The sequence below is a fragment of the Hipposideros armiger genome, unplaced genomic scaffold (genome assembly GCF_001890085.2).
Source record: "Hipposideros armiger isolate ML-2016 unplaced genomic scaffold, ASM189008v1 scaffold_48, whole genome shotgun sequence".
Classification (NCBI taxonomy): domain Eukaryota; kingdom Metazoa; phylum Chordata; class Mammalia; order Chiroptera; family Hipposideridae; genus Hipposideros; species Hipposideros armiger.
Window position 1 is genome coordinate 3,104,167 of NW_017731398.1, and position 10,633 is coordinate 3,114,799.

A 10,633-nucleotide genomic window follows, 5' to 3' on the forward strand; every position below is an offset into this window, starting at 1 on the left:
CCCGTCCTGACCAGATGCGTTGTGAGTTAGGTGGCCAGCTAAGCTCTCAGGGATCTACAGACGGCAGACAGCCAGGCCCAGGACCCTCTGCAGGTAAACTGGTCCCACCAGCCCCGCCCAAGACTGCTGCACCGAGGTCAGGCCAGCAGCGTGGGTGACGGTGGCGGGTGGGGGCGCCATTCTGCCTCCCGCAGAGCAGACCCAGTCCAGAAACAGCCCTACACTCTGCATCAACACTACTCAAAATTAATGACCAGAAAAGCAAATGACCCCGAGGCCTTGGAATAGAGCCCACTCCATACAGCACCTGACGTCTCAAGCTGAAAACTACCCTCCAGCTGCACAGAAAAGAAAGTCAATGAAATTCCCACTTAAGTTCTCTGTGCTCACCTGGCACCGACAGTAGGAAAGACCAGTTCTGATGCCAACATCCTTCGTCCTAGTTGCCAGGATAATAGAACCACGTGACCGACTCTAAGGTCTGACACAGCTGAAGACTAGACTGCAGGACCCTCCCCGACACTGATGATAGTGCTTGTCCTGGCCTCTCGTGATTGTTATCACTTGTACTACATACATTCTAAGCTTATCTCCGTCGTCCAACTCCTGATACAAAATCCGTCTTGAGAAACGTCTACTTGAGGCTGCTGACAAATCCAGAGGGAGGCTCCCAATATTGTGACATCTCAGAGGCACCAATGACTGTCCTGTACTCTGTGTGGAGTTCGTGAGCCATTCTCTGGTCAGCCAGAAAAAAATGGGCCAAGGCAATGCAGGGGGGACAATTTAGGTTAGGCAATTAGAAAGCCCTTCAAAAAATCGAAATGAACTCCCAGCAGACACTGCAGAATTCACTTCTCAAACTATTAGGATGGCAGACACAGCTCAAATCTCAGCCCTGAGAGCTGACAAGCCAGAGCCGTGCACACCACGTGGAGTTTCATGGGCAACGACCACATGTTCACATTTTTCAGCATGCATTTAAAACCTTTTCCTCGAAGCATTTGAAGTGAATAATGTGCATGTGTCCAAGAAGGAAATGCACTCCGTGACACTACGACCACTTGCCGAATCTAAAGGCAGGACGATGGGGTGAGCCTCTCAGCCACGCTCACCAGGGCCGTGCTTTCTGTGGTTACACAGATGTGATACAGGAGCGGGGCGGGCCTGGAAAGCATCTGTATTAGAAGACAAACAGCACCTCACATTGATTTTATTGAGGCTGACAAAGGACGGGCTGCTGGGATTGTGTCTAAGTTATGGCCTGTGGCTTTGAGTCATTCCTCTTAAAGTGATAGTGAGACCGTGCCTAGCACTGCTGCAGATGCCAGGTAAACGGTTACTAAATCGGAAACGCTTCGATATCAGACTTGCTTACCCAGCACTATTCTCGACCCAACTCACAATAAAGTCATGTCATTATTAGCAGCCTGACCCTATGTGACAACAGCCTCGTACCCTCATCTATCATTAGGATGGATCTGTCAGGTACTCTGTGCCCAGGATGAAGTCCAGAATTGCTGATGTTTCCAGAAATCTCAGTGGGCAAGAAGCTTTGGGAGAGAGACGATGAAACTGGAACGCTTGAGACACTTAATAGGCTCATTTTAAAAATTATGTCCTATCTATCCAGTTACTGGCTCTGCCTTAGTGACATGGGAATCTAGGTGGAAACACTCCGATTTTGTCTTGAGTTACCTGTCATGGTGGCTGAGCCACATGGGACATGCAGCCATCTGCACGGGACTCTTGGGTGAAAAGCCACATCTAACTAAGGCCCCTGGTGCAGGCTCCACCTAACGAGACGGTATCATGGAAATTGCTAAGAGAGCTGAAATAATCAGATGATCTAGTTTCATCAGTTCTACAACTTTTCATCGCACTCCTAACATCTTCAAAAATTAAATTCCAAGTGATAACAAAACTAGACTCATATTTCTGTTTTTAGAAATATCTTTATCATAGAGCTTACAGGGAAAGGAATGTTTAAGTAAAACCTAGTCACCAAGGAAACTGTTAGGAAAACCTTTCTACCAAAATTCTACCTGAGGGAAGGTGCTGTGATGACTTGGCAATTAATTTAGAACAGGAAGCTGATGGTCACGGAGAAAAGAAAAGCTGAGTCTGAAAGGGCATGAGAAAGCACTGAATTGACCTGTTTCCCACTTTACCTGCTGACATCAAGTGCTCCTAAAAAGCTGAATGGTAATACAACCAAGGCAACTATCAATGATTTTTCACTTGACCGGTATCTTGAGTAGCATCTAAAATTTAGGAGAATTAGAATAAAGTCAGAAACTATCAACACATCGGTGATGCACTGCATGTGGGCAGAAGTTTGTCAGGGCACACTCATCAACCTCACACACACAGCACAGACAGAGTGCCAAAAAATATATACACATTTTAAGAAAAGAAAAAACTATTAAAATTATGCTGATGGTAACCATTTTGAGCACCTCCTGTAACTAGAGAAATCAAACGTGACTTGTATTCATCCTTTGTTATCGGTATATATTATTACGATTTTAATAGTTTTCTTTTCTTAAAATGTGTATACATTTTTTTGGCACCCCCAGTATATGTTTCCCTTCCAGAAACACAGGATTTAAAAAGTTCCCTCTGTGTCCACTTTGGCACAATCTGGATACAAGTATGTTCTTAATGAATAAGATTTAAAATCAGCACATGATTCACTTTTAAATTACGCTAACAAATCTAAATTAGCATTCAAACTCCTCCCTAAAGTCCAAAATGTCTGCGCAACCTCGCGGTTGGAAGAACTTAAGACATCAGGGTTTCAGAGAACCTAGATGGTTAGCAATGTAGAATAGAGGCAGACGCAGCAGACAGGCTGTGCTCACCAGTCAGTTACCTCGAGGCGATGTGACATCACTGGGAAGGCAAAGACAAGGGTCATTAGGAGAACACACAGTGTTTCAGCTCACCCTCCTGATGACCGCAGGAGGGAGACAGGACTACGGAGCTCATCCCAAGGCCTTGGTCATGGGAATCCATCACATTTACATTTCACAACGGGACAATCGGCACACGGATGTTTAGGTGGCATGCACAGTGAGTAATCCTGCCTACCTCTCACAATTTCTCTAAGGCCCCAATTACATAACACACATGAATGTGCTTGATAAACTGAAAAGATCTACATAAACCTAATAGGTGGCTAAGTTCCCACAGTAGAGAATAAGGTCGTGATTTAGTCATAGCCACGACTTTTATCTCCTCCAACAGTGCTTCTCAAAGTCAAGGTGCTGCCCACGGAAGTCCCAGGTGGCACCAGCGCCAGCTCCCAGCACCACCCTTGTGAGCAGGGAGGCTCTGGTGATCATCCTGATTCTCGGGGCCTGGTGGGCGGGTAAAGGGCACATTTCCTGAGTATTCATTCCGCAGACTTGGTTCCCTATAAATGAGCTCTGGAGTGAGTCTGTGTGCTTCATTTGCTTCTGAATGGAGTTCTTTACAAACTCAAGGCAAAGTGCTCTTTCTTGGGCAGCCAGAGACCCAAAGGATTTTTTTTTTAATCAGGTTGTCTGCTAGGTCCAGTTTTCCAGGACAGGCGTCAACAACATGCAAAAACAGGAAGCTCAGGCCGGCCGAGTGGCTCAGTTGGTTAAGAGCGAGAGCTCTGAGGAACAGGGTCGCCGGTTTGATTCCAACATGGGCCAGTGAGCTGCGCCCGAGCTGAGCTACCGCTCATCCCGCATGGGATGGTAGGCTATGCCCACCTACAACTAAGATTGAGCCCGGGACCTTGATCTGAGTGGCCATGAGCTGCAGACAGGCGGCCGGATGATGACTGGACTTGGAGCTGAGCTAGCTGCGCCCTCCACAACTAAGATTGAAGGACAACAACTTGGCTGTTCCCCTTCCCCAATCCCCCAACACTGTTCCCCCTCCCCAATTCCCCAACAAAAAAATATAAAAAGAGGGCCGGCCGAGTGGCGTTTTGGTTAAGAGCTGGCTTGGGAAGCCAGAGGGCCCCGGTTCGGATCCCACATATGAGGGCCAGTGACACTGCCCTCTACAAAAACAAAAACAAAACACACAAAATAAATAAATAAATAAATAAAAAGAAAAAATATAGGAAGCTCACTTGCCAGTACTGAGTTTAGTTCATGTCAAAGGGGTGGTAGCTGGAGAGGGAGAACTATATACTTTTGTGTGTGCATACGCTCACACCCCAAAAGAAAAACCTGCCCATTCCAACTGGCAGGAGAGAAGAATTATAGTCTCTACCTGAGGAAAAGAGCTCACCATAGCCAGGAGAAACACCACCTGACCAAACAAAGAGGTTGCACAAAAGCTGCCACCTCCTTCCCTCCTGCTGCAGAGCTGGGGACTTCCAAAGTCGTGGGTCACAGGGAATACAGACCCCACAGGCCCTGCAGGCCCGGGGTTCTCGGGCAGGCTGATACAGGCAGATGGCTCCAGCCCCGAGCTTCTGATCCAGCGGGGCTGAGGGCCCAGGACACTACTGACACTGTAGGTCTGGGTCCACGGAGTCTTTGCAAGGGGAGGAACCATGTCTCACTCACAGCTGTACCCCAGTGTCCCCACATGGTTGAACCCCAATACATTTTTGCCGAATGAACGACCATTGTAACTGTCATTTCTAGAAACGACTTTACTACTTGCTTCTGTGTACTTGTCGCAGGCACCCTGTGCACATGTTCATTTCAAAACTACCCATATGCCGGGCACTACGGCCCTGACCTGGAGGGGTTCTCCAGTTAAATTACACCCATCCCCATAAGACACTAGTATCACTGTTTCCCTATACTCTCTGGACAGCTCAATCCGGGAGCCTTCTGCCACTGAAGTGGAAGAGGACAACCCGCCTACCCAAACCTTGCAGAGAACACCCACATAAAACAGGTCAATGTATTCCACACACACTCATGAAAAAAAATTGCCTGGAGGGAACACAAGTACCTGTGTCCACACTGAAAAGCCAGAGATGGTCAAGGGCTTGTCCAGTTGCTAGAAACCGAAGCCCAGAGGGCACCCCAGGAAATGGCCCCACAACTCAAAGTGCTACTGAGGCTTTTGGGGGTTTCCTCTGTAAGTCCTTTCACATTCCCGGAGCAGGCATTTTTCAAATCTTCTGCCTAATCTGCATGTTACCATAGTCACATTCATTCCGAAAAACAGGTGCTTCTGTTAAAATTAGCTGTTTCAAACTGTCAAATATTTTAGATCCTTATGCCAGCTTTAAAAAAAGAAAGTGTAACATAACCAATCAGATGTACCTGATGCTTCAAGAATTTTAAAACTCTAAGTATTTTTTGAGAAATGTGACTGTAAATTAGAAAAAACTGTGGTGATGAGGGTAAGGGTGGGGGGGGGGATATACACACACACACACACAAATTTTTGCATTCCCTAACATCAAACCAAAATGAATAAGAGAAGGCCAAGCCTCACACAGCCAAGACAGACCTGTGCTTTTTTCAAATTAAGTCTTGAGTTTGAAAGCCTTGGTCCCGTTTACTTGGGCGACTGTCATAAATAATGGCTCCTGTTCCGAGAACGTAGCTGTAATGGTTTCCTTCTCTAGTGACCGACATCCCGGATCAAGACGGTGCCCATTAAGCCTGTGTAAGAAAACGTGCCCTGGGAAGTCGGAAGAACCAAAGCACTGGTGTCTTAAATGAACTCGAGTGTGGTTTAATTTAAAAAAAAAAAAAATCAGGCCACCGTGATTTTATTCCTGGCACCAGTATCTCTGCTGACCTTATTAAACCCAATGAAATAGGTCTGAGGAGCCCCTTTTTAAAAATCAGGGCTATTTTAAAAAACAAGTTTAGCAACCTGGTACATTGGAAAACAGCTGAAATGTCAAAGGCCTGTGCCCAAATTCTGTGCCTCGCCAAGCAATGCGGACACAGAGATACTGTGCGCTCCTCACGCTGGTGTCCTGATTCCTGTGGAAAAAATACAAGCAGGATGCATTTCAAGCCACCTGCTGGAAGAAAAACTATCTTAGGGACAGAGGAGAAAAAAAGAGGTGAGCACACCACTGAAACTCAACAATTCAGGACACAGAGTTTGAATATTCTAAGTCAAAACCTTAAATACACAGAAATGCCAACAGCAACTATCGCTTTGCTAAGAGAAAAAGAAGTTCCACAATTAATTGGGGACTAGCTAGTCAGGAGCATCCAAGTAGATGGGGAAAGGGATGGGGGCTTGCACTGTCCTGAAAATTGCTTTTGCAAGAAATGAGTCTAAGGAACAATGGCAAGTCTTTCTCAATCAAATATCAAAGTTACAAAATTCATGGCCTTAATTTTATTTTTCTTTGTTCCTTTCAAGTTTCTTCTTTGTGATCTGCATAGGCTAAATGAACTAGTAATTCCAAACGCTCGAGCCGGCCCAGTGGCTCAGTTTGTTAAGAGCTCACTCAAGAGTGCGAGCTCTGGATAACAGCGGTTCGAGTCCCAGCCCGAGCTGAGCTGCCGCTGTGCTGCCAACAGGCGGCAGGATGGCTCAGCTAAAAAAAAAAACAAAACCAAAACTCTAGGATTACTTATGAAAATCCAGTAAATAAAAATAAGGAAAAATTCCTATGGGCATGCAGGGCTCTCAATAGCCCTTGGGTTAGTTTTCCTCCCCCCAAACACTTCCTGAACCCAACCGACCCAGAGTTTAAAGACGGGCTGGGAGGGAAGCTTAAGCATCCTCAAGCTCATTTTCATCTTTCAAAAACCTTCAAAATTTAAATCTACCAGGACCTAGGAGAAAAATACACCAGCTTTCTCGACCGTTAAAAAAAATGTATGGGGCCGGCCGAGTGGTGCAATGGTTAAGAGCTGGCTTGGGACGCCAGAGGGCCCCGGTTCGGATCCCACATATGAGGGCCAGTGACACTGCCCTCTACAGCTAAGATGCTGAACAACGGCTCAACCTGGAGCTGGGCTGCCGGGAGTCGCTGGCGATGGCGTAGGCTGCAGCACCTACTGCAGTGGGTTGCCATGGGCTACCATGTGTAGCCAGCAGCCAGCATGAGCGGCCAGCAGCCTCAGTGAGCCGCCGTCCAGAAGCCGGCGACTGATCTGCCTCGCCCAGGAAGAGCGCAATGATGGTGCCACTTGGGCCAGTGAAGCAACGTCCTCCACAACTAGACTGAAGAACAAAACAACAGCAACTTGTCTGTTCCCCTTCCCCCAATTCCCCAATAAAAATCTTAAAAAAAAAAAATGTATGTACCCCACCACTTTATGAATTTTCAAACTTCAAATTCACAGAAACTAAACAGCCTGAGTCTTATCAACACAGGTTTAAAGACATTTTACGTGCTGGATATTAAATTCTCGTAACAAGACAGCATTCAAGTAAAAAGAGTCACTATGACTTTTCTCTCTAACATATTATGGTGAGAAATTCTTTTCAGATCCGTGGGAACTGCAAAGGCTTAGCCACAACAAATCCCAAGGAAAATGTAAACTGAGCCAGTTTCAAGCACATATGAGTTTTTATCCATGGGGCTTTCCCAGGGCAGGCAGGGCAAATAAATCCGTTGTATTTTCAGCGGGAAAATGTCCAAAACTTCACGAGGCTCAGTAAAACCATACACCCATCCCGCCCAAATTTTTTTCTTAAAATGTTTGCAGAAAGTACAAACTACCTTTAAATAGTTCCAAATTTCAATTAACAAAGCATTCTTCCAACATACAATCAAACCAGGGCATATCTTAGATCAAAGTCTCAAGAAAGAAACCTTATGCTGCAATTTATGCTGTGATTCTAGAAAGTTCTTAACACTTCCCAGAATCTCTCTCCCTCTATTAGCCTAGAATGCACTACGCTTTCTTCTAAAATCATTAGCAATGGGGTCTTGTCCAAATAGACCTGCCCACAGAAGGGGCTCACACTGCCATCCGATGTAAGGTCCTTTACAGTTCCACACGCTGTCCCCTGACCTGGGAAGGCTAGCGCCCCACGCAGGACGAGCGAGAGCCTGAAGCTGAAAAAGACAGGCAGGAGACATATCCGACTCTCCTTCTTCTTGAAACCTAGGCTGCTCAGGGAAGTAACTCTTGAGGAAAAAGAAAGGGTTGAGAATTGGGGACCCACCTCGCTGCTACTGAAGAGGGTTTTACAGGGTGCTTTTCCAGTGATAACACTGCAGCATGCAACACCACGATGACTGAAAATCCATAATAACTGCAAAAAGCCATCTGAGAAACATAACATTTTAATAGATGAAATAAATACTCCAGTACATGCAAGGTAAAAACTTGACATTGGGGGGAAAAAAATCACTCTATAGTGTAAATTAAAAAATAAAACACACACTCACAGTAGCTTTTCCCCCCATTTGCAAATCACATGGCAAAATCATACTCTTTCCACACCAAGTATACGCCTAATCCAACCTAAAAAAATAACAACATACAAAAAAAGGTAGCTACATCCATGTCTAAGGAGTGAAAACTGAGGTAACCTTTCTTTTAATTAGGAAAAAAAAAGGACCGAAAAAGAAATGAACCCATGACCTTCTTCCTGCCCAATTAATTAATAACACAATTTAGCTGAGGGATTCCTGAAGAGGAGCCGGGGCGGGGTGAGGGTAACGCCGCAAACAGCAGATCACACATCTTCCGTCTCCAGGTCCCTACGGTGTATGGGCTGCTGGGCACAGGGCCCTTCGAGTGCATGTGTAAAGTGAATGTATGGCCCTGCCTTCTGGAAGATTCCTCTGGAGCATGTTAACATGGGGGGTGAGGGGGAGCTTTCACCTATGATTTCTTTGGTATAAATGGAGAGGGGCAGACATTAAATATCTTCCTTTAGTCTGGGGGTGGAAGACAGGGGACGGGGTGGGTGGATGGGCGCTAATTCACAGAATTGGAATTCACTGGCGGTAAAGTCCTGGGCGAAGACCTCTCCCTTAAAGCCTGAGATAGCAGGGTGCAGCCTTCAGACACGGCGCAGGCCGAGTTCCTCAGCCTCTCCCTGTGGTCCGACATCTTGGCGCCCCCGTCGGGGTGCTGCGCCAGATCCCTGAGGCACTGGGTCAGGAGCACGCAGGCCGACACCACGCTCATCGCGCCGCCCAGAATGGCGGTCTGCACCGCCTTGCCCTCGGCGCTCACGGCCGCCGCGCGACCCAGGAACTGCGGCTCGGTGGCGAAGCCCACCAGCGCGCTCACCGCCTGCACCAGCGGCCCGCTGAAAAGCGCGCAGCGACTGCGCGCCAGCTCGCTGGGCGCTGCCTTGACCTCACGCACACAGGCCAGCAGCGCCGACGCGCTCGTGCTCATGCACTTGACGCCCAGCTTGAACTGCTCGCGCGCAAAGCGGTCCCGGGACTTGTCACTGGCCAGGGCGCACGCGTCCGTAAGGAACTTGAGGTTGCGCGACAGGCCCTGGGACACCTCCAGCAGCAGCTGCGGGGTCATGTCGGCCAGCGGGGTGGCGCGCAGTACGGCGCAGCCCTGCTCCACCTCGTGCCGGCAGCGCGTCACGCGGTAGCGGTCCACCAGGCCAGGCTGCGCAGGCTGCGCCCCCGGCGTGGCCACGGCCGCCAGGTAGGCCGCGTGGGCAGAGCACTCTGTCAGTGAAACCACCAGGTCGCCCAGCTCCACCAAGCTGTCCCCCGCCTCCCCGAAGCGGCCCATGTTGAGCTGGCTCTGCACGTCGTGCGTGAGGATGGAGAGCCCCTTGGTGCGCGCGATGATGGTGTCCCGGCACTGCTCGAAGGACTCGGCACCGGCGGAGGCGAGACCCTCGAAGAGCACAGGACGCGCCTCGCTCGACAGCAGCAGGAGGTCGGCCACCAGCTGCATCTTGCTCTTGCAGTGGTCGCAGACGGACACCAGCCTCTTCCGAGGCTGCGAGCTGGCCCCGACGACGGCGCTCGCAGGAGCCGGAGAAGCCGCCTCGCTGGTGGGCTTCCCCGCGCTGCCGCTAGCCATCACGCCCGGGGGGCACTGGCATGCCGCTGGGGAGCCCGCTACCGCCGCCGCTGCCACTGCCGCCGCCCCCGCGGCCGTCGCGACTCAGCTGGCCAGGGCCGGGGTGCCTTCCCCGCACCATCATGCCATCCACCGCCGCGGGCGGAGGACTTGGGCCGGCGGCGGCGCAGGAGGTTCTTCGCGGCGCGGGGAGGGGCTGTGGCGTTCGGCCTCCGGGAGGGCTTGCAGGAACCATGAACCAAGCGCAGCAAACTCACGGTCCGCGGACCTCGTCGCCGGGCCGCCAGGAAAGTCCCTTCTGCCGGGCCGCGGCCGCCGCCTTCCTGGGCATGGCCCGGCCTGGCCGCCGGAGCGGGAGGGCGGGAGGAGAAGCTGGGAGTTGTCCTTCCTTCCTTCCTTTCTTTCTTTGAAATCAAAACCCCTTCCTCGGGGGGGAGCGCGCGCGGCGGCCCGGGCGGGCGCTGCTGTCAGCCTCCTCGGCTCGGCGGCGCACGTGGGCTTCAGGAGCCGGGACCCTGCCCGGCAGCACTTCCCCGCGACGGCGGCCGGGGCTGGCGCTTGGGGACGCGCGGCCGCCCCGGCGCATCTCCTGCCTCCGACTCTCGGGAAGCGGCCCGGCGGCGGCGGCGGGGCCGAGGGTGTGGCCGGTGCTGGCGCGGCCGCGCCGAATGAGTCGGGCGGGAGCCGAACGGATT

General features: G+C 50.3%; 2 protein-coding genes across 2 annotated transcripts in view; both read right to left on the reverse strand.

Annotated features, from left to right (window-relative positions):
* CFAP161 (cilia and flagella associated protein 161) overlaps positions 1–10,633 on the reverse strand; it is an 86,290-nt gene that overhangs the window by 67,967 nt on the left and 7,690 nt on the right. The window lies entirely within an intron of this gene.
* On the reverse strand, positions 8,198–10,105 carry TLNRD1 (talin rod domain containing 1). Its single transcript, XM_019640105.1, has one exon. It carries the CDS (start codon positions 9,936–9,938, stop codon positions 8,856–8,858), a length of 1,083 nt encoding a protein of 360 aa, XP_019495650.1. The 5' UTR covers positions 9,939–10,105; the 3' UTR covers positions 8,198–8,855.